Source organism: Idiotropiscis lumnitzeri, chromosome 9 (genome assembly GCF_059441095.1).
Source record: "Idiotropiscis lumnitzeri isolate Australia: NSW breed Sydney's pygmy pipehorse chromosome 9, RoL_Ilum_1.0, whole genome shotgun sequence".
Taxonomy (NCBI): domain Eukaryota; kingdom Metazoa; phylum Chordata; class Actinopteri; order Syngnathiformes; family Syngnathidae; genus Idiotropiscis; species Idiotropiscis lumnitzeri.
Window position 1 is genome coordinate 2,007,661 of NC_142399.1, and position 22,349 is coordinate 2,030,009.

General features: G+C 41.7%; 1 protein-coding gene across 17 annotated transcripts in view; it reads right to left on the bottom strand.

Moving 5' to 3' along the window:
• LOC148329801 (neurexin-1a-like) overlaps positions 1 to 22,349 on the bottom strand; it is a 176,122-nt gene that overhangs the window by 38,422 nt on the left and 115,351 nt on the right. For all 17 annotated transcript variants that reach the window (XM_088305569.1, XM_088305565.1, XM_088305560.1 and 14 more), the window contains one exon: positions 17,132 to 17,313. In XM_088305569.1, coding sequence (XP_088161695.1) covers positions 17,132 to 17,313 — 182 coding nt within the window. The remainder of the gene's footprint in view (positions 1 to 17,131; positions 17,314 to 22,349) is intronic.

The window sequence follows — 22,349 nt, forward strand, 5'->3', positions numbered from 1 at the left end:
GCAGAAGGAGGACGGACGGGCTGAAGTGAAAGGCCTGAGGTTGTGGTGCTGCTGTCAGCTTTTCAATGTTGCTGGAGACAGGCGAGAGCAGGGAAGCATTTATCATCAGCAAGGTAAGCGGGTTTTCTCAAAGCAACTCAGGCGAAAAATGAACAGCTGCCTTGCCTGCGCTTACAACCAGCGCGCCATTCTTTCTGCCTTTCAGCAGCCTCGCTTTCCAGCAACAGGAAACGAGTCAGACATAACGTCGTGCCGATTCGACACCATAAGAGTCAAGTTACGAGTAACAAATGGAATTGCGGGACAGGAAGGCAAAGGCTTAGAAATTGCAAAGAAATTGCAGGTTGCCATCCAAAACTGTATCCAGGGAGCGGCTTGGTTCAAAAATGTTTTCTTTGGCCTGACAAGGGATGCATGTAGCATATATGATATTGATTTTCTGGAAGGCCATGATGTGGCTTCACTTCGATGAGGTTTCAATACCGAGGCTTTCCAAGGGCGGCATCGGCAATCTTCCGAAATGGAGGTTTTACATCGCCCAAAATCATCCCCGAGGAAAATCACGTCACCCCCCAACTTCGAGCGCAATGAACGCGAGGACTCGGATCTTTGTTTCAGTTCAATCCAAAGAGATTTTGGGCCCGTTTTGCGGTGCGGAGTGACGGCGAAAGCTGTCCAAATGCAAAGCCCTCCCATGGGTGCGCTCACCAGGCTGTTCGGTACTTCACGCCAAAGAGATTCACTACGCACGTTCTCTTTTATCGCGCTTTCTTAGTCATCATAACCGAACTTCAATTTTATTAACCTCTCCAGCCAAGCATACATCACTGCTTCTGCCGCCGGTCTCTTTCTCTCGATTTCTATTTACGCAGCGCACCGCTCCATCCGCTTCCCCGCGACGCCCATGAATGCGCGTATATGCTGCAAACTCAGAAAAAAAAAAAAAAAAAAGTATTCAGATGTTGCAAAACGTTAGATGGAGGGAATTAATGCTTTTCTTCCACTCCAAGCTCGTCTTTATCTTTTTTTCGAAAGGTGTTGAACCACTGCTGTGCCTCGGTTATATCAATTTAGTTTCTGTTCAGCACGTACCATCAACAGGACCAGAATATGAAGTTGCCACATATGATTAAAAAAAAATTAAATCACTGGGATAACAGCTATGAACATACAGTGTGTGGTGTGCAGCAACATCGTAAAATCGACACACCAGAAAAAAAAAACAAAAAAACTATTTCACTCAAGAATATTCCCAGGCCAGACAGGAACTCTCACAAAACCACCCGAGATTAAAGTTCAGAGTAAACAAAAATGTCGGGCGAAGAGGAGGCAGTGGTGATATTTTGGGGATTGTTTTAGCTAAAAAAAAAAAAAAGTGACATAAAAAGAACAGTCTTTGCTCAAAGGAGCGGAGAAAGCATGAAAACAGACTTTCTGTTGCACCACGACTGTTTTGATTTTGGATTCCCCTAAGAGTTTCCTCGCCGTCTCGTCTTCTCGCTTTCTGATTGGCTGCATTCTCGTTTGTCTTGGAGCACAGCCCATATGGTGAGTCGTCGGGCCAAAACGAGATGGGAGGAGTTATGGGTCTGAACACACGTCAGGACTATCGGTTAAAATGAACTTTGGTGCCATCACGAAAATCTCAGCGTCTTTATAATGCAAGCGGAATTCCTATTCTTAGTCAACGATTCCAAAACTCCACTCAGTAAGCATTTTTATGGACTATCACCAACTGAAGCTTGAAACCTGACTCGTTTTGCTGCCAATTTATCAAAAATTGTGTTTCCCTCAAATGAAAAAGCTGTTATCAGGCGTCAGGTAAATGATAATAAGCAACGCCTCAAGAGAAAAAATGTTCTATTTCTCATGAAAGATTTATGAGTTTTCTGTTGCGCCTGAGAAGAATTCTGTCGCCGATGTGCCGTTCATGCCATAATGAGAAAGCTAAACGTGAGAAGAACACGTGTTCAAGAAAAGCGGGGCTGCTGCGGCGATGTACTGTAAGCGGTGCTTTGATGGAACCTTTCGCGCAAACATAATGTGCAGTATGTTCAAGTGCCACAAGATTCGGAAGCAACCTGGAAGCGTTTCTCAACACTACCCAGAGCCATAATCTGTTTTTGAGGCGATAATCTGGATTCCCAAATAAAAAGCCAACAAATTCATGGCTGCGTGTACAGAGAAAATTGCTGTATTGTACTGACTAAATGGCCACTTGGTGACGATGGGGTGTAATTACACATTAGCATAAACGCCAACGTGATGACAAAATGACAAGAAATGAAAGCACGATTGAATGCACGTGGCCCAGGGAGCAGTTAGTGCAAATGTACATGGTGAGGACTCCCAAGTGTGTGTGCGCTAATTGGTGGGTGTGTTAAAGAGTCGCTTTTGCCCTGTTGATGGGTCACAGGGCTAAAATGAGCATGGCATCAGGAAGCAGTTGCTGGATGAATACTAAAAAGTGACGGTCATGCCAGGCTTCCCGCATGCAAGTCTGACAAGAAGCGGAGCTAAACAGAGCCACTCAGGTGTAATGTAGCCAGGAAAGCCTGACATATCCCGACGAGGGGAAATGCTGGGCCCTTATTAAAGCACATCTAAGCCAACTCTACCAAACGTTAATTTGTGGGATGGCTTTATGTGTGTGTCTATTTGGGCTTGCGTTTGTGTGCACGTGAATTGTGCAAATGGTGCACTTGATGTGCTCCAGAACAATGCTTGAAGGCAAGTCTGCACATGCACACTGTGTGTGATGTAATCACTTTATCATGGTAATGGAATTTGAATTTCATCGTCTCGTTTTAGTGTCAGGCTGTTTATTCATCCTCATTTCAGCTCAGAGGCGAAAACCAGATGCTAAATGATTCCTTGCGTCCAAGCTGGCCTTTTTATATCCTGTTTTCACTGAATCAGATTTGCGCAGTTAGGAAAATTAATTTTATTAAAAGCAATAATTACACTGGTCAACATATTTTAAAAGATTTTTTTTTTTTTATAATGACAATGATGATTAGTGGTGGGACAATTCATGTACCTCCCAATTTGAATCACATCACAATACTTGTGTGACAATTAGATGTATATCTCAGTTATTGATTATACTGCAAAATGTGTTTCGAAATCACGGTTATTGCAATTTCCCCAAGCAATCCATTGTTTTTCTTAGGCACTGGCTCATTTAGATGACGTTTAAGATCGCTGACTCACAACAACAAATTCGCTCCACACTGCCATCTACTGGAAGAAAACAATGGGGAAAAAGGTGAAAAATCTATTCTGAACTTTGACATTGATTTATTGAATTTTAGGAGATAAAAACCAGATAGTTGAGTGAATCGAGATTTTTGCAGACCCATAATAATAATAATAATAATAATAATAATTTGTTATATAACAATGTATTTAGTACTATTTTTTAATTAGAGTTTAGGTTCAGCAAGAGCTGGAATTTTTTTCCGAAATGACAGGCAGGGCAAAATCCGTATTGCACAAACTTCTATAGGTCTATCTTAAAAAAAAAAAAAAAAAAATGAAAACCTCTCAAAATTCTGACGTGCTTGGAAAAAAGTCAAGCCAATTTTAAATCAGCGTAAAAAATAAATTTACAGACACAAAAAGCCATTTCTGGTCAAAATATGTGTTATCAGAGTTGTAGTAGTAGTTTTTCACCAAGCCATGTTGACGGAGCAAATGTGTGCGAATTGAAAGGCGATACATGGTCTTGTGGTTATTATGCTGATATTACAGCAGAGCGTGCATCACAGAGAAAGGTGACTGGTTATTATTGGAAGGCTCTTTAGAATAAAACTCATTTGGATTTTGACCATCTTCAAAGTGTGGCGAGCAATTTGTGCTCCTTCAAGCAGATCAAAATCCCGTATGGAGGAAAACGAAGAATGACATCTAAGAACCAAACTCGGATAGCTCGGCTCTGAAAAGAGAAGACAAACAGCAGTCGTCGAGAAAGAACCATTCTGCAATATCCCTTTCATGCCTTTTTTTTTTTTTTTGTCTCTGACAGACTCCTCTGTCTGTTTGAAAGCATCACTACTGTCAAACAGATTCCATAAATATGTAACACAAAGATCAACAAGCAAGGTAAACGCTGTTACTGTCATTTCTCTTTGGCGACTGCGATAAATATTGGCATTTTGAAACCGAGAAGTAGAAGATGATGCACTATCTGAGAACTGTACCATAAAAGACACGATAAATGTTAAACTGTGCCTTAAATTGAATTGATTATGTTGATTTGTGTACTCAATTTTGACATCAACCTTATCAATTTTAAGTTCTGCTTGTTCTCATTAGGTCAATGAAGCTTAGACCTGCTGACGATCACAGCGATAATTAAAAAAAAAAAAATCAAAACAAAAGATAATAAACTCCGGAATAATGTAAATGCAAACGTACGGTGTAATAAAAGCCGACATTGGCCTGATAAAATATGACTGTTTGTTCTTCGGAGGCTAATGAAAGCTAATTTGTTCATTAAAGCTAATTAATAAAGGCAAATAATTTAATGTTCCACATAACATGGCCTTTTGGAAGAATACATTGGATGTTTGTCACATGGTCAATATTTACAGGCTGACTCGTTTTTCAATCAGTATTGCTAAAGTCATTTCACGTGCTTGCTTCAAATGTCAACCGTCCTTCCACCAGGGAGCTGTAAGGCAAATATTTGGACTGGATATCATTTCTGGTTTTCACACTCCCGGTGGTCTGACATTGTGGCAAAACAATAAATATGAAAGCCTCTGATTAAAGGGGAGGAGTAGATGATCTTTTTTCTTTTTTTTCTTTTTATTTGAATGGCGCAGTGCCTCACAAATGTTAGCATTATTTTTCCCTTCGAAACACCCACCCAGTGTTTTACACCACATTTGGTTACATAACTTCAGTGAGGGGGAGTTTCTCAAACAGCTTTATTCAGCCATATCGTGAGGAAGTCTGGTTTATAAAATGTACCGCTAATTTTGTATTTTAATGGTTGTACTCAAGATACAGAATAAGTAGTCAGATGCCTTTCTCAAATAAAATGTTCCCACGCTCAAAGTAATGTAAAATGGACAATTAAAAGCAGATGGGCATTCCGACCCAGGGGCGGAACGGTTCGGAACGGATGCCCATTTTGGGGATGGAGGGAGAGAAGTTTTTTTTTTTAAAGGACTGACTAAGCAAGGAGGGAAGTGGGTTTTCGTCTGTTCATCTCTGCAAATCCAACAAACAACTTTTCACATCTTGGTCAAATTTATTGAAGCAAAATGATTGGAAAAATTTCAAATTTCAAAACGCTAAAAGCAGATCTTTCAATTCAAAACACAAACATTTGATCAAATTTCCAGGTCCACTGGCCAGCAATGAATTTATTAGTGTGTTTTTGTCTATTTGACATTTTTCTTAATCAGGAATTTACCACCTATGGTTTGTATATGGAGATATTATTGTGTATATTAATAAACAAACTGCAAAAAAAGGCAGAAGAACAAGAACGTTTCAAGAATCAATTCCTTCAACAAGGACTGTTGCTTGATTCCTGTCCATGTTAAACCTTTTTCCAGATATTAAAATTTAGGTTTCATTCATGCAAAATCATTTGTCTAACCGTACCATATTTCCAGTGCGGTGGTTTTAAACTTGCACAGACATCTGCATTTTATGCGCTGCACACTAGCATTTAGTTCACCAAATAAAACTTTTTGATTGATTTCTCGGCTTCCCCGTTTGAAGTGGGAATACAAAGCATTTTATTGACGGGCCTTTGACAAAGTGCCGAGATGCTTTAAGTGAATATTGGCTTTTCTGTTTGTCTACGACAGCGTCCGTCTTCATTCGGCTGCCTTCAATCTGCTTCAGAACCTTTTGGAAATGAATCTTCTACTACCCACCTTCCATTACTCCCCCTCGCCATCTTTTATCTGAAAAGATGACATTTCCATTATGGTGTGCCAACATCTCACTGCCGCCCTGTGAGTTGTGACGCTTGCGAAGAGCGACATTGACCAACACAACACGAGCAGAAGTAGCAGCGGGATCTCACCGCGCGAGATGCCGCGTGCGCAAGGCAGCTCACTCGATGACTGCTCAAAGCCCACAAAGGAAGCACACACAAGGGTCTCTTCCTCTCATTGATTTGCAAACTCTTGTTCTTCAATTTAAACGACGCAACACCTCAAAACTCCCAGATATGACACGCGACAGAAGAAGGCAAAAACCTTGCCGCCAGGGAGAAAGAAAGTGCGTGTTTGATCAAATAAGCTCCCAAATTGGCAACACTTTTGGCTTCGACTCGGGTAAAGCAGGCGTGGGAAAACTACGGCCCGGGGGCCACATGTGGCCCGTTTAACGTTTTAATCCGGCCCGCCGAACCGAAAAAGTGTTTTAAAGGCTTGTCGCTCCGCGTCACTGTAATGTCATCTTTAAAATTGTTTGATTTCATTGATGGATGAAGAATGAATTGATCACATAAGATCCATTCACGCTCCAGAATTGAAGCGACCGGATTGATCTTTGCATGCTATTTACTTTCACGTTCCTAATACTGAGCTTGTATTTGTTTATCTGATTGATCACCTTTCTCGCGGCGGACATTCGACCGATTTCATTTTTCCTTTCCTTTTCTATTTGGACCTGTCACATTTCTAGCCATTTATTGAAGGGCTTTGGGCTAAAACCGTTTTCCTCCATCATGATCTCATCAGCCCTGAATCCTTGACCTTTGTCCTTTGCTGTAAATGTCAGCTTTCTTTACGAGGCCTGTGATGGGTTTATTGAACGGGTCATACTCACTGACACACACACACACACACACACACGCACGCGCCCCCCCCCCACACACAGGTAGGTGTTCATTGCACATGCAGGCGCACACTACTATCGGATGTTCCTTGGCCGGCAAACATAAGTGATTTCAGGGCATCCGCTGGAAATTTATGGCCCACGTTGGTGGACGGAATGAGAGCCCACCACAAATAAGGATTTCATGGGGACTGATATTGCCTCCTGTAAAGCCTTATGGGCTGTTAGGCTTCATGGAAACGCTGTCCTATAATTGAGGCCCTGCCTAGACGAGCAGCTTTAGAGCAAATGAAAATAAAGATAAAGTAACAATAAAGGCAGTAATTTAAGCCGTTTTACGGTGTTTGTGTCTATATTGTGGCAATCAAAAGCACAAATACGGCACGGCTGCACATTGTCGCACGTAGTTATTCGGGATGTTCTGATCGCGGGTTTATACACGGAGCCAAGTGTTATAACACGGTCGAGTGATCGGAGCTCAAGCGCTACAATTTTGATGCAAAATGCTCTCGCAAGCCTTGAAGGAGGCAACAGCTGGAGATGGGAAGGTCAAAGTGGGAAAAACGTGTCGCTACGACAGCATGCTTGTTTTGTCTTCTGACATTTACACTGACTGTAACGTCACATTCACTTGGATGTAGACGATTCTACGCACACATTGTGCATGTCCATCTAAAAAAGGCTCCCATGAGAAGTCTGAAATAATTCAGTTAAGTGCTGACAACGTCAAAGTCAGAATTTGATCAAAGGACAGTTCCAACTACTCTTCGGATCGATGAGCAGCGACGATCTTTCGCTTTTTTATTGGGGTGGGTCACAACGGGTGGAGTTGATTTCTTAACTTATATTCCGCAAACGTAATATTATTCAGAATGCCATGTTTTGCCTCGTGGGCCTGCATAGAACATATTCTTCTAAAAAAAAGAGTGAGTTCCAGTTTCATTGTTTCTTATGAGAAAAATAATTAAATCCAAAGAAATTGGTTGACTAGTATCATACAGCAGAATGGATTACATTTAAATTAGAATTTTTTTTTTTTTTTCGCACAACATGAACAACGAATGGTCAGAGAGGACTCGGATGTACAAAGTACTTGACAACCGTTCCGTACACAAAAAACAACGACAGTAATAAATGTGCACGCTTTGGAAATGGATTCTTGCGCTTCATTTCATGGTATCTGCTTCTCATCATTCTGTGCCAGCACACAACAACTTTAATAAATTTAGTCCTGACTCCATCCTTACACTTTATCTTCTTCAACTCATCATTTGCCTTTCACTCTTTCATTGTCTTTGGGTCATTATCAGTTCTCTCACAGGAAAAGGGAAATAAAAGGCAAAGACGCTGAAGGAGCCCAGCGCTGCGTTGTCCTTTTGTTTCACTCCCACCCACTTTTTTTTTTTTTTTGTCTGTTAATGTTTCTTATGTGTGCCTTCAGACCTTATTAAGAAGATGGCCTCAAGATTAGCTCTCAGTGCTTCTTAAAGGCGAAATAATATGACTGTCGGAAAGTCGTACAGTGCTGCCTTTCACCGACTTCCTCTTTTCCCCGTAAACTGAAAACCTCCAATACAGTTTAGACTCTTGGAAAAAAAAAAAAAAAAAGGTCTTTCAGCTTCACGCAGTCACATGACTTTTTTTAAAGACCGTTTGGATGTTTGTCGCTTTCATGGCATCCGTGATTTAACTCAGTTATCCACAGTTAGCCGATATTACCGCCTGGAGAGGTGCAGAACTTTGTTTGCCATCTGTTTTACGACTGATGGGGTCAGGCGTTCCTGGCTCAGGACATCACTTGGTTTCTAATCTACAGCAGCTATTAAATTTGCATGACAATTAAATGACTTGGTTGACAAACTTTGTGAGTTTATGGACTCGCTGTTTATCGATTAAAACGCAAACATGACTGAGGGACTAAATAAGCAGTTACATCCCAGATAGATTGCCATATAAATAACAGCCTGTAATGGACATAAAAATAACTTTCGAGATGGCAGATTTGGCACAGGGGGAACGGAACGTGAATTCCAAGAGCCGAACTATACTTCGAATGAAGCACTTATTTAACTGGTACTTCTGCTCAGACGGAATGATGCTTGATTGGCGAGGACAGATTTCAAATGTGACTTCTTTTTAATGTGTGTTTAACTTCAAGGGAGACTCAAGTGAGGCCACGATATTCCCACAACAATTTTCCACATCTTTTACAGCCCCTCTCCAAAGACGCAAACTCACTTCACAAACTATAGTGGTAAATTAAAGAGTTAAGCAGAGGCGGCCACTTCAAGCATAACTGATTTAATAGGCCAAGTGAAGGGAGGAGACGATGACAGGAAAATGAATTGGGCCTACTTGCGCTTTTAATTACTCTTGTCAAGGTGTTTACTTTGTCCTTGTTGGACAAACAGACTCAAAGATCTTTCAACGTAGGTCATATTCAAGCAGCAAATTAAGCCATAAGTCTGAATACTCATTATATGGTGTCGCATCTAGTGTGGCATTAAAAAAAAAAAACTTCAGCATTTCTGTTGCGCAATGCATGGTTGACAAACTGATTTGAAAGCCGTTCAAAATGCGAGGCTGCTCCTCTCACCTCTCATCTGACGGACCAAAGAGGATAAAGACAACATTAAGTCGTCATTTCATCATCCTACTATGAGCTGTTCTGCCGTCTCCAGAGCAGATGCCTGTTTTCACGAGCTCGTGCGCTCACAAAATATGTTTCTTTGACGAGGCCACGGAACAAGCTATCAAGAAAATTGCAGCAATCATGGCTTCAAGCAAATCGGCGCCGACACTAAACGGAGTGACAAAGTTGCTAATTTGGCAACAGCGACTGTGCTTTTGTAAACTAACTCCAGACATGTTGATCGTGCAAGCCGTGCACGTCAGTAGGAACATACTGAACATGCGTATGCTCGCCTTGGGTCAAATTCTTCCCAACATCCGCGATCATGAGCGTCTCATTTGCTCAGCTCACAGAAAAATTCCCACCTGATGAGTGGGCAGCCACTCAAGACAACTCATTATTTGTATTTGTAAAGTTTTTATAATCTATCCCCTATAAATACACTTCTTTTGAGTTTGAATTGAAGAGGAAAGAAGATGAGAATGTCAAAGTTGAGAAGACACCTTAGTGACAGCCTGTGACTCACGAACCACTTGACAGCACAAATGTTCTTCGAAGGACACAGTGCAGACAGTGTAATGTTTCAGCAGGATGTCGTTCTTGCACCGTTTTAAGGTCATTCGTAAGAGGTAGTTGAAAAGAAGCTCAGAACACCATGAGTTTCAGAAAGCACAGCTCCTGTGGAGATACACTACGTAGGAAATGATACTTCTGCTTGCGCAGTTGACTCACTTGAAAACGATTCCTGTAAAGGGATGATAAATACATTTAAAATTATTAATTCACTTTTTAAACTATTCTCTGCACAATTGTCTCGAATTGTTTTTTTTTTTCCATCATTTATTTCCAAAGCAACCCAATTAAGCATTCAGTTAGTTGGATCTGAGTTCAATGTCCCCTCTATCGCTTGCTGCCATCCAATTTGCCACAGGGGCTTCAATAAAATGTTGAGTTAATACAAAACATCAAAGATAAATAATTTGCCCCCAAAAATCATTAAATGAAGTTATTTTGACAATGTTTTTTTTTTTTATAAAAAGCATTGCAGAAAAAAAATATTTGCAGTTAGCATGTAGCGGTTGTTCAGTCGGGTCTGCTGCAATGGAGCAAAATAAAGGGAGGCTATATTTATCTCACCCCGAGGGTGGGGGCAGCTGTGTCAAAAGTCAACAGCCATGTCCATTTCATGCTGCACTGCTTCAATTTCCATAAAAAAAAACATACATCGTGTCCACAAAGGCATCATGGCAATGGATCACGTTACCGAAAAACATCCGTGATCAGTTGAGAGGCTGTGTCGATACAAACCAAATTTGTTCTTCAATTTGTAAAAAATAAATAGGATGTCCAAGCTTTTAACCTTGTAACCCGTACATGAGAGAAGCAGCGTCATCGGGACAGGCGACGAAATCACATTTCCTTCATGTTATCCGTGCGATATTGCCGAGCCCGTAACGTATCGATGCTCAGCTTTGAGAGTGACGTTCGACGCCCGCCGTGATTTGTAACACTAATAAAATAGAAGGCACACCATCCTCCTGCGCTCACACTCGTCCCTTTTCATGGACCACTTGGCTTCATCGCGGCAAAGAGCTTGAACAAATTGAGAAATGATTGGAATTGAAAGATGACTAATGGCGATTCGAACGCTGTCCCCTCGCAATATGGAGATGATGAGATTTGATTCTTTGAGGTCAGGTAACGTCATCCGAGGTGAGTGGCTGCTCTCACTGTGAAACGCACAATCGCTCACGCTGACCGCTCCCGAAATCCATGCAATACGCGTGTCGTTTACATAAAAGCTAAAGGCTAAGAAATCACATCCGAGTTCAAAGACGTGAAGCACATCGCCGGTGTACGGGAACAAGTGTCGTCTGCCTGCTTTGTGGGAGTGAATCATCACAGAGGGACTAAATGAGGTCAGTGAAGCTCCCCCATCCGTTCCTTTCACTGCTGTCTCCTCAACATGGTCCGCTTTCAACTCGCCATTATGGTGGCATTAGCATAGTCTCATAAAAGTCCTTCTCTGCAAACGATAATGACCAACACGCAGCAATTCTACGGAAACTGCTAACTGTGAAATGAGATGAAATCAGGGATTAAAGGGGGGAAAAAAAAGCATCTGGTAGCAAGCTATAAATGCTTTTAATGCGCATTGACAATTGGTTGTATTGATTTTTCTGATTTACTCTTGTAAAATGAAGAGGGGCGAACAAATGAAAGACGAAAGGAATCAACTTCATTGAAGCCCAGCCGCTTAAATCCGTAATATTTAAGGGCAAGCATGACGAACTAGTGAACAGAACAGACGGCATGCGACTGGATTGAAAGATCTTGAAAAAAATTGCAACTCAGAGCAGGACAACGTGGGTGTATGCTCATATCTAGAAACAACTTTTTGGTCGGCGCACACAATATAGCTTACTAAAAGGCAGAGTGACTATTAGCATTAGCTCTCTCTCTCCCTCTCTCCCCCTCTCCGTCTCTCCCTCTCTCTCTCTCTCTCTCATGATACATACTAAACAATAATTCAATTCCAAATTAGAATCCATTTGTTATTTCAAATGAAATATCAGGGCAATGCGTGATTGTTGCCATAGAAAATGGCCGCCAAGACATTGGGCTAGCAAACGGTGAGTTGGCAACTGTGGCAATAAGGAACACATTAAAATGATTTAGAGTGCAATGGTGATGGGAAGTGCAATAGAGGACGAATGGCTGAGGGATGTGCCCTGAGCAAACAAATAGCGCCGGGACAGTGCATCCCATAAATCCAGCGACTATCGCATGCAGGTCTGCAGTAAGCATGGGAGGTAATCACTGGCTCAGAGGCGTTAACAGGAGTAGAAAGTAGGAGTAAGATCCATTCCCTTTGCAGGTGTGTTTATTAGGCGCATGGGGGATAGCGTGAAAAAGTCTGCCTCCCGAGAACCACAGCTCCTCTCACGGGCAACAAGCTCACCTTAGCATCAAATCGGAATCTTGTCGTCATCATTTGGTCATCATCGTTCAGCACTAAAATTATGCACAGTGTACTTTTCTATCTCGCTCATAAAGCTTGTCATGCATTTGTCATGGTTATGCGTTGCCCTCAAGATATTTTGCCTGATTAATAGAAAACGGAGTGAGAGTTCAAATTACAGTAAAATTGTGATCCACAAGAGGGAGAAAGTCGCCTTTCTGCTCGACAGCTAAAGAGAACCAAGGGGAGCGATGCTCCAGCAGAGAAGTCATTATTTCTCCAAGATCCTCTCTCATCTGTGGAATACATTAACTTCACAGTACATTGTCTTAGCCTGAGTGCCTTCATTGCTTGTAGCTTTTTTTTTTTAAAGTCTTGTAGGCAATTAGAAGAAAGGGATCGAAGGCAGTACTTGGAAAAGTCCCCAATCCCCCACACAGAGATTTGAGAGACGGCACAAAACAAGCTCAGTGGATCTCGAGGGAGCTTGCGTGAGAATGAGGAGAGGCTCCAGTAGCGCGCCATATCGTTGCTTATTGACAGCAAAGTATGAAAACAACTGAGAAGCCACCATTTTGCAAACTCAATGACGTCCTAAAAATAGACAAATGCTTTTGGACGCAACTGTTGTTGTTTGCGACGAAAAATAACACGCTCGTGAGTAAAATCTGTCTCGGAAATGCACGGAACATTCTAAACAAATGAGGTCATATTTTTCGGTTTTGTGTACCTTTCACCTACACGCATTCTCCCGTTCAGACCTCTGACACCTGCAACCACCACCCAAAACTTGAGTGTTTGCGCACAACCATCGAACCCGCGACCTCTGCACTGTGAGGCCATCGCGCTAACCAGTCGGGCCAACGTGCCGCCAAGCGAGTCCTTAATTAGTAAATATTAGTAAATGAATTATCGGAACCAGTTTAAAATGTAAACCTCGAAAAGGTGACTTGCATCTTTGATACGTCTTTGTTGGACCTTGTGTGAAATGTGGCAGGGACACATTGCGGCTGTTGGGGAAGTCAGTGAGCGAAGGTGAGCGTTATGGGCCAGGTGTGTCCCGCACAGTCAGCACGACTCAGCTGTTGCCGGGCCAGGGCCGGCCAGTTAACTGAATCAAAACGTGCAATATGATGTTTCACCTTCACGGGACGCTGGATTTATTACAGCCTCTGGAGTGTGAAAGTGGAAAAGAGTTTAAGTCCATGGGAAAATGTGTTCATCATGCGCGCAGGGATAGATTTGACGGAGAATGTCCACATTTTAGGGTTGCTCCAACCAGAATGCGTAAATGGGACGAAGGGGAGGAAATGACAGATGTGAGTGGACAGGAGAATGCGCAAAGCATTTGCAACTCGTATATTTTTAACGATGACTTGGAAAAATTTTCATTTTTGATTTTTAAGTTTGAACTAAAAAAGCTCACACAATATGGATTTTAACATGCGTTGTAATTTAAAGACAAGACATCGAAAAAAAAATTCCACCTGTTTCTGAACTTAACACTTTATTAATAAATATTTCCATATTATTATTATTATTATTAAATATATTTTTTTTATGAAAGCTTGAGGTACAAGAGAAAAATTGGGTCAGATTTAGAACCCGCGCAAAAATGATCAATCTCGAAAAGGGCACTTGCATCTCTGATAAAAATTACAAAAATTAAATAAAAATTGCCAAAAATTGTTAACATGAATTCAACTAGACACATTAAAAAAAAAATCTAAGAACGAGTGTACTATTTATTCGCAACTACCACAGCATGAATTCACTTTTCAAGCACATCGTAACCTGTTTACCTCGAACACCCTCCTTGTACTTTAGTCTCTCTCCTCTGTGTGCTTGCCTCACTCACTTCACCTTCTGAATAAACAATTTAACTAACCGAGTCGTGTCATGTGGGAGGAGTTGCAATGCACATCGGTGTTTATATTTACTACTTCAATGATCAAAGACTAACGCAAATCTCCCCAAAATGCTGCTCGTTAAATTAATAATGATCGTCAGAATACTATAAAAACAGATCAGGGAAAGTCTTAAAGGGGAACTTTTATTTTGGATTCAAAGTTGGAACTATCGGCTCACTAAGAATCTTAACACTCCAACATGGCACAATTAGAACGGGCTTGAGCCATTTCAACATTGCAGACTTGCATGGTGGTATTCTTCAATTAAACAAGATCTGCACCGAGGGAAATAATCTTAATTGCACGCACAAAACAAGCAATGATGATAGTCAATATCCAGAACACCCTGAATGCATAATGTCACTGCAGAGATTGATTATGTAAACATCTTCCCGCGAGGGCTTCTTTATCATGTACAGACAAATGTTATAATACGGTCTCAGACCGGTTGGAGCCGCCACATGAACATTGCGCAGCGGCACGGTGAAGAAATTGAGCCGAGTTATCATAATAGACGGAAATGCTGAAACATGATTGGAAATGAAGTCCTCCTTCCATATGTGCTACATTGATGAGCTCGAGGAGAGTAATCGCTGTACATTTGGCGGTTCACCGATTTCACCGTCATTGTCTTTATCTGCCACGAAGAAGCGGCAGCAGCAGAGAGAGGGATCGCAACCCCGTTGAGCTGCGTTTAAATCATAGTCTCCGCATATTACCCAGAATGTTCCTCCTTTAAAAAAGTGCAAAGGGAGATTGTGTCCTTCAAGGGCCGATGATTTTGCTGTCATGGTGAAATGGGAGTCTGCCATTAGGTATGTGAGCGAGGCCAGGTGTGGGAGAGTGTAAATACAGAAATCTGCTCTAATCCCATCTCGTCGAGCTAAAGATACACTCCTCCTCCAAAAAGAAGTCGAGGTAGCATGAGGAAATAAAGGGAACGAGTGGGCGGGGGGACCCAAGGGAATCATTCTTGACGCCGTTGGTTGGAAAGAATGCATTCTCATAAACAGCAGCTGCTGATAAGATTCTCGTCATAGTCAATAAAAGACTTACAGTAGTCGCAGAATTTTTTTTATTTTTTATTCAATGTCCAAACTAGATCATTGAAATAAATGAAATTGGGATTGAGTCACTTCACGTCTCGTTTTGTTGCAATTTTCAAAACGTACTTTTCTCATTTTCCTCTGACAAAATGCGCCGCTCTCAAAGCCCGCCCAAATACTGTGCATTAATGAATACATCATTACGACGTGACTGCTGATGCGAGCGGGGAAGGGATTCTCACAACCCACTGCCCCCGCCTGCACAACATGCATTATCAACAATTTCTCCCTGTCAATTGAATGTTGTACCAACAAGGCGACGCATGAATTTGTCGTAAGCCGCAGGAGCTTTCTTAGCTAATTTAACATAGCAACACTCCCCTTTGCTCTCGGAATGTCCTATGTTATTTTTACGCCGTAAAAATACAGCAAATGATGAATATGAATCCGTTAGGTATGACCAACACGACTTTGAAAAATGCTGCTAACATTCACCGGTTTTCTGTTTCGTGTGCAATGTAGAAATGGTTATCACCTGCACTCAATTTTCAAATGAACTGCAAAAGTTTGCGAAGCATTTAACAAGCAACCACGCGCTCCTGAAGGTAAAAGCGCTAATGTGCACTTACAGTCATTTAAAACGTCTATTTTGGCCCCCAAAAAACTCCTTGGCGGTTGTTTGCGAGATCATTTCAAATTGCTGAATCACAGCATTAGGGCATCTGACTGATTTTTATTTACGCCTGTGCTCCAATTGGTGCTCTTCTTAGTGTCTTGTTAGAGTGCCGGCATGACATTTGGAGATTAACGGTGTGTACTTAACAGGTTGTCTCCTTTGAAACTGGCTAGTTTCACTCAGATGAAGAGCTGTGTGTTAAAAATACCGTAGGCTTGATGAGAATATTTCCGCATGAGCGCGACACATACACAGACGTTCTATTTCCTCAGGACAGGCCTACTTATGTCAATGAAAAATGATTTTGTGTATACGTTAATTTGTGGACACCGTGGGGCGAAGGGAAAACCAATTACATATTTGTGTGTTGGAGTTTCCAATGTCATGGTTCCACATGCGTTGGATTTATGCCGCAATCACAGTCTTTTCCTGACTATAAGAGGCGCTACTTCTTTCCCAGATTTTGAACCATGCGGATAATACAACGGAGCGGCATTTCTGTGGATTTTTCTTCCTTTCAACAGAAGGGGGCGCTCTATAGTTCAGAAAATACGCTAAATAAATCTCAATTTTTTTCTCTCTTGGGTCTGTTCTGTTTTGACTAGCAAAAGCACTTTTAAGAAGGTGTTTTATGTACCTTTATGTGCATTCACAGTACAAAATCCAGTACAAAAGGATTTACGCTCTCAGCTTCTCTCACCGCTATGCGTGCAAAACGCTGATTCACGCTTGCGATGCAGGCGTCACAATTGTGCCACAATTCTTAACCAATCAGGAGTCGGACACGAGGGATGATTTATTCATTCATTCAAGTCATTTTTGAACGCGGTATTTGACGTTCGGCTTATGTAATTGTGGCATAAATCTAACGCCATAAGAGAGCCGTATTGCTTTCACCGTTCGTGTTATCAGGAAGAGTGTTTAAGCCACAGGTCATGCGGTAGCCAGATAAATCATATTCAAGTCAAAGATGGACCAAAAGGAACCAGCGTAAATTATTTTCCATGACAAAATCCAGAACATTTAGACAAGAAGTAGGAAGCTAGCAGAGCCCTTTTCGTATGACACCAAATGAGCGAGCAATTTTTTTTCACTTACGATGTGCAGTTTCAAGAAGTCTCCAAGGCCAGAGGAACTATCCACCCTCACCAGGACGGCATCCTTCAGGTGTGTGCTGAAGCCAATTGCAAGCCGGTCCGCCCTTGTGCTGGGCCGGTCGTTTGGCGGCCACGTGTACGTGATGATGCCGCCATCTCGCCCAAATATGTACGTTGTTCCAGCTGGAGAAAAAAAAACAAGAGAATGTCAAATAAAACATGTTACTCATTTTTACGCGATTTAGGATACGTCAAGAAGCATGAAGCGCCTTTGTTGTCTCCGGAGGATGGAATGGCCGCGGCTTTTCTCCTACTGAACGCTAACTCAATTTTAGCAGCACACCTCTAGAGGGAAGAAATGCATGTGAATGCTCGCGAGTGTGCATTCATGTCCCTGTTGCCCAAGTAACAAGCATGCACGGTCATGTCTCTTGTGCTTCATTAGAAGCCTCAAAGGCGGCAGCATTATTGACTGACTGGTCCAATTATGGCTTTTGGTGACCTCCGCACCAGCTATTTCCTGTCTCCACGAATTACATTGTTGTCTTTGGGAGACCATGAACACGGCTTGGAAGATAGTGGAGTCATTCTAATTACCTTGCTACTCAGTGAGACGGACCCCTGCGGCATGATGCCACTAATAGATGGGCGTGATCCTTTCTCAAATGAGGAAGGAAGCGGTCAATTAAAAGTGGGAGACTAAACGTGAATGGAAACATTACCGAGTCGTTTTATTGCTCGTCAGCAAACCATGTACATCAATTTTTGCCGTGTGGTGCGAGTCACATGCGTCGGCTCTTTTGCAAGGACATAAAAATGATTATAATCGTGTTTGGGTGGGTTAACATGAACTCTAATGTGATTGCGTTATCAGTGCGCTTTATTTGATCGCCACATTTTAAGAGACATTTTACAAGCGTGCGGTACTCAGCTTTAAAAATAGTGAAATGCGAACTAGCCAATATTGGAGCCCTCTGACATCATTTTTGTTGACAATTGTCCTTCACTCAGATTGTGACTTTATGCACATATTTTGTACAGAACAATACTGGAGAGTCCCAGTGTGTCTTTTTATTTGGTCCAGACAAGAGTACTAAAATTGCAAATGTATAGTCGGAACAACCTACGATTGCACTTACATAATGTTTTTAAATACAATCCAATACAACTTTATTTATACAGCGCATTTCACAACAGCGAACTCTAAAGTGCACTGGGGTGATTTTGGACCAGTTGGAGGCGCTTGAGGGAGGACTGGCTGACTCCAAAGTAAAGTGCACTACAGTAATCTAGCCTCGATGGAACGTAGGCATAGATTTCTGTTTCAAAATGCTGCTGGGAAAGAAAGGGCTTCACTTCAGCCAGCCGCCTCAGATGAAAGAAGCTGGATGGAACAACAGCACCGATTTGCCGATCTCATTTCAAATCACTGTCCAGTTTGAAGCCAAACTTTGAGACTGTCGGCTTACGATAAGATGCCAGGGGGCCGAGGTCAACAGAACTGAAAGTCGAAGGGAATACTGTCTGAGTGATTGAGAAAGATTATGTTTATATGGAGATGACAACAATCAATAATGTGCAGAGTACTCTCGCTATGAATGTGAGGAGAACGCAAGTGCACGTGAGGGAGTGTGTTAATATCCATACGGATAGGAAGTTAACAGCCCAAATATGATCAATAGAATATAAATCATTCCGACTATATTATATTTTCTTGTAAACTAGTTCACGAGGATATACATTATCCCGATATCACATTTTCTTTTTCCGTTGCGTTCTCCATAAGAGGGCCATTCAGCCGATAGCTTCGTTCTCATTTCCTCATTTTGGCCAATACACTGTCCCGCCTTTGCAAAAATAAATTGCAACATTAATGAACAATAGTGTTATTAACAAATGTTGTGCCAGCAGATCTGTGGCAGGATTTATTGTAATTTACTAAACAGCATCCAACTTGTAAAGCAAAATGAAATAAGACTTAGCAGTCATGTTCTCCTCGTGAATTTAGTGTTTTGATGTCCTCTACAAATGAAAATTCATTGTGTAATATATTGGTGAGGCTGACATTTTGTTTCCAGGACGTCTAGAGGCTGTTGTTCCACAAGCGCATGACGGATGGATATTGGCCTCGGAACAGACCAATTTCATGCTAGCGCTGTCTGGGAGTTTTCCTCGAAGCGACCAAACACTTGCAGATTATTACAATTAAGCTCTTCTAAATCATGTAAGGCTTTGCGCTCGCATCACCCTCAAGCAAGCGTGTTCCCCATCTGTCTCTCTATATGATGTGACACTCACTTTAACCGGATGACATTATATTGTGACCTCCGAGAAAAATACTACAACATTGCTCATTTCAGACGACTATGTTGAGTAAATCTTGCTGCCGACATATAATCAAAGTTAACAAAGAGCAAGTGAAGGGATTAGAAGGTTAACAAACTTAATCAAGGCAGCTCAGATGAAAAATAAGAATAAGGTTCAAGTCAACATGTTGAAATGTGAAATTCCATGAATGGTCTTAAAATGTTGGAAGATTACGATACAAAATGAAACATGTTTAATATGCACGTGCAGTCCACAGCTATGCAATAGCTGTGAAGTCTGCTGAAATCCTCTCCAGGGTGGAACGGCAGTAGAGGGAATAATTCGGCACGAGCTCCACACTTCTCATTTGCGCCCTTCCTCACGAGACAGCGCAGCCAATATGGATTTTGTGAAATCATTACGTTCAGCAGTGGTCTGGAAAACCTTGCCTGCATCTTGTCTCTTTTATTTTTATATTTAACATTTTACCCAATTCGTGGCACGTCTCCAAATGATTAAAAACAAGTAGAAAGAATGAAAACAAAAAAATGGAACCGTCGTTATTGTCAGATGAATATTTGGCACTCGAGTGTGTCAATGGACCGGATGGTTACGATATCTGTGAAGTAATAAGCATGAGATATTGCGATCAGACATCAACAACTATCATCTCCATTCAAGACACCGATCAATTTTAGTGCTTTGGGTTGATGACACCACCTCCCGGCGTTCGCGCGTGTTAGGAAATCAGCGCTTGTAGTCTAGATGAGAGACGGAGCTTATCGGCCCGTTGTTGGACGGACGACACCGTTTGTGCAAAGAAGACAAACGCTGGAGGATCGATCCTTGCCAGAAGCGTTAAAGGTTGTTTGCCTTCTTGTAGCAACTCACTTATGAATTTAGCCTCAGCACATCACATGTAGGAGGCATTCACAACGACTTCTCACACACACACAAAACATGAAATCGTTTCACGTAGACTCCTGCAACACTCTCATGATCACTACTGAGATGCTCTCACACACACAACGGATATGTTCTTCTACAAACAACGGAAATGTGCATTTCAGCATTTCATTCTTATGTGTAAAAATATTTCAGTCGTGTGTGATGTGAATATCCAGCACGTGTGCACTTGGAGTTGAAAACAGGCGTCTTCTGTCCGAATGTTGTCAAGGTTGCGATGGAGTCCGCTCACACCAGAATATTTTAAAGTAACACTGCTGCTTTGATGATCATATCTGCAGGCTGTTGGGCCGCCATTAGTGAAGTAAACTACTTTAAAAAAAAAAAAAAAGAGAAGGGCTTTCGTTTCAGGTGGAATGCATCTTAGTGAAATCCACTTCTGGTCTGCAAACTACGGAAACATTCAATCGCACGTTATTGAAACGCTCTAATAGGCATAACTGAAATGCTTTCGCAAACACGACGGACATCCTCATATAAAATGTGTTCCGGGAATGTGTATGCGAATGTTTCAGTGGTGTGCAGGGGAGTGCTTTGTTGGTGTGTGAGTGAGAACATTTCTTTAAGTGTTTATGAGTAAAAAAAAAAAAAAAAAAAACTCTTTAGTGTCAAACCATTTCAATTGTGTGTGTAAGAGTGTTTCAAATGTATGAAAAAAAAATCAGCTGACTGTGTGAAAGTGTTTCAGAAGTGTGTATGAGAGTATTTTGCTTGTGCGCTTAAGAGGTCATCGTGAATCGTCAGCGACCGCCCCTCGAGTCCAGAGTACACGCCTCGGTGTAATTGGCTAAGATCGCACCCACACAGGATGTCTTTCTGCTGACCTCTAACACCACTCGCAAAAGGAGCCTCATATTACGACTTCTTCCGAGAAACCAAGGAGGAATCCAATCATAATTACATAGATGTGATGGAAATATGAAAAGGAGACAAGGCATTATAGATCCGCTTTCCATCAGTACCTCACACGTCTTTCTCTCCGTTCGCGACTAAGACTTCCCGTAATGTCTGCCGTGCAAAAATAGACTCCCCGGCGTTTTTTTTTTTTTTTAGGTAAATTATTGATCATTTCCATAACTCTACACACAATTCCAAAATGGGCTCTACTACCCGAGTAGTGTTTATGTGTATACGTGCATAATAAAATGGTGGATACGGAAGGTTGGCATCAAATCAATAAACGGTCTTTAGAATGGAAATGAGCTTTAATTGAATTAACAGCCGCCAAATTGCTGGACTACTTGAGTGTGGCAGAATTGAATTGGTTAACATTTGGAAGCAACTTCATAGTTATGTAGACCATTAAAAGAAATAAAAGCTTATTTCTTTAAGTCTCCTCATGGAGAGGCAATTAAAAGTGTCACAATGATTTCAACAGGATTACTATTTCCGATACTCGAGAAATCGTTAAAGCGATTTATGAGGACACCGTTTCACATTGAAACACCCTCAGAGTCTGTGAAGCAGCTACCTCCGATCAATGTTCGTTACGATTTACCGGAAAAAAAATCGTCCACCACTTTACGTCGGCAATGAAATTGTCTTCTAGCTCAATTGACAAGATGGCTAATTTAGCCTCAGAGTTATTAAATTGCCCTTTGAACTCCATGTACCATCTAAATGACAAACGTGCGTCCGGTGACTTGAGCTGCTCGATGTCCGGTCAATCTGCATCCACCGCGATTGTGTCTATCCCACACAATGCCACGAGTCTTTCTGACACGACACGACACTTAACATCTTTTAAATTCCGATTCAAATTGCTTTTTTGTTACACCCCTAATGTTTTGCACAGTCAGCAGGCCAGTTTGACTTTGATATAATTCCACTTAAGTACGACACAAACTTAGTGATGCATATCGCAGCGGTTTCTGCCTCCTCCACAGGACTTGGCTTGTGGGTCAGCATCAATGTTCTCAGTGGCTATGATTGTTGCTGAACGTTGC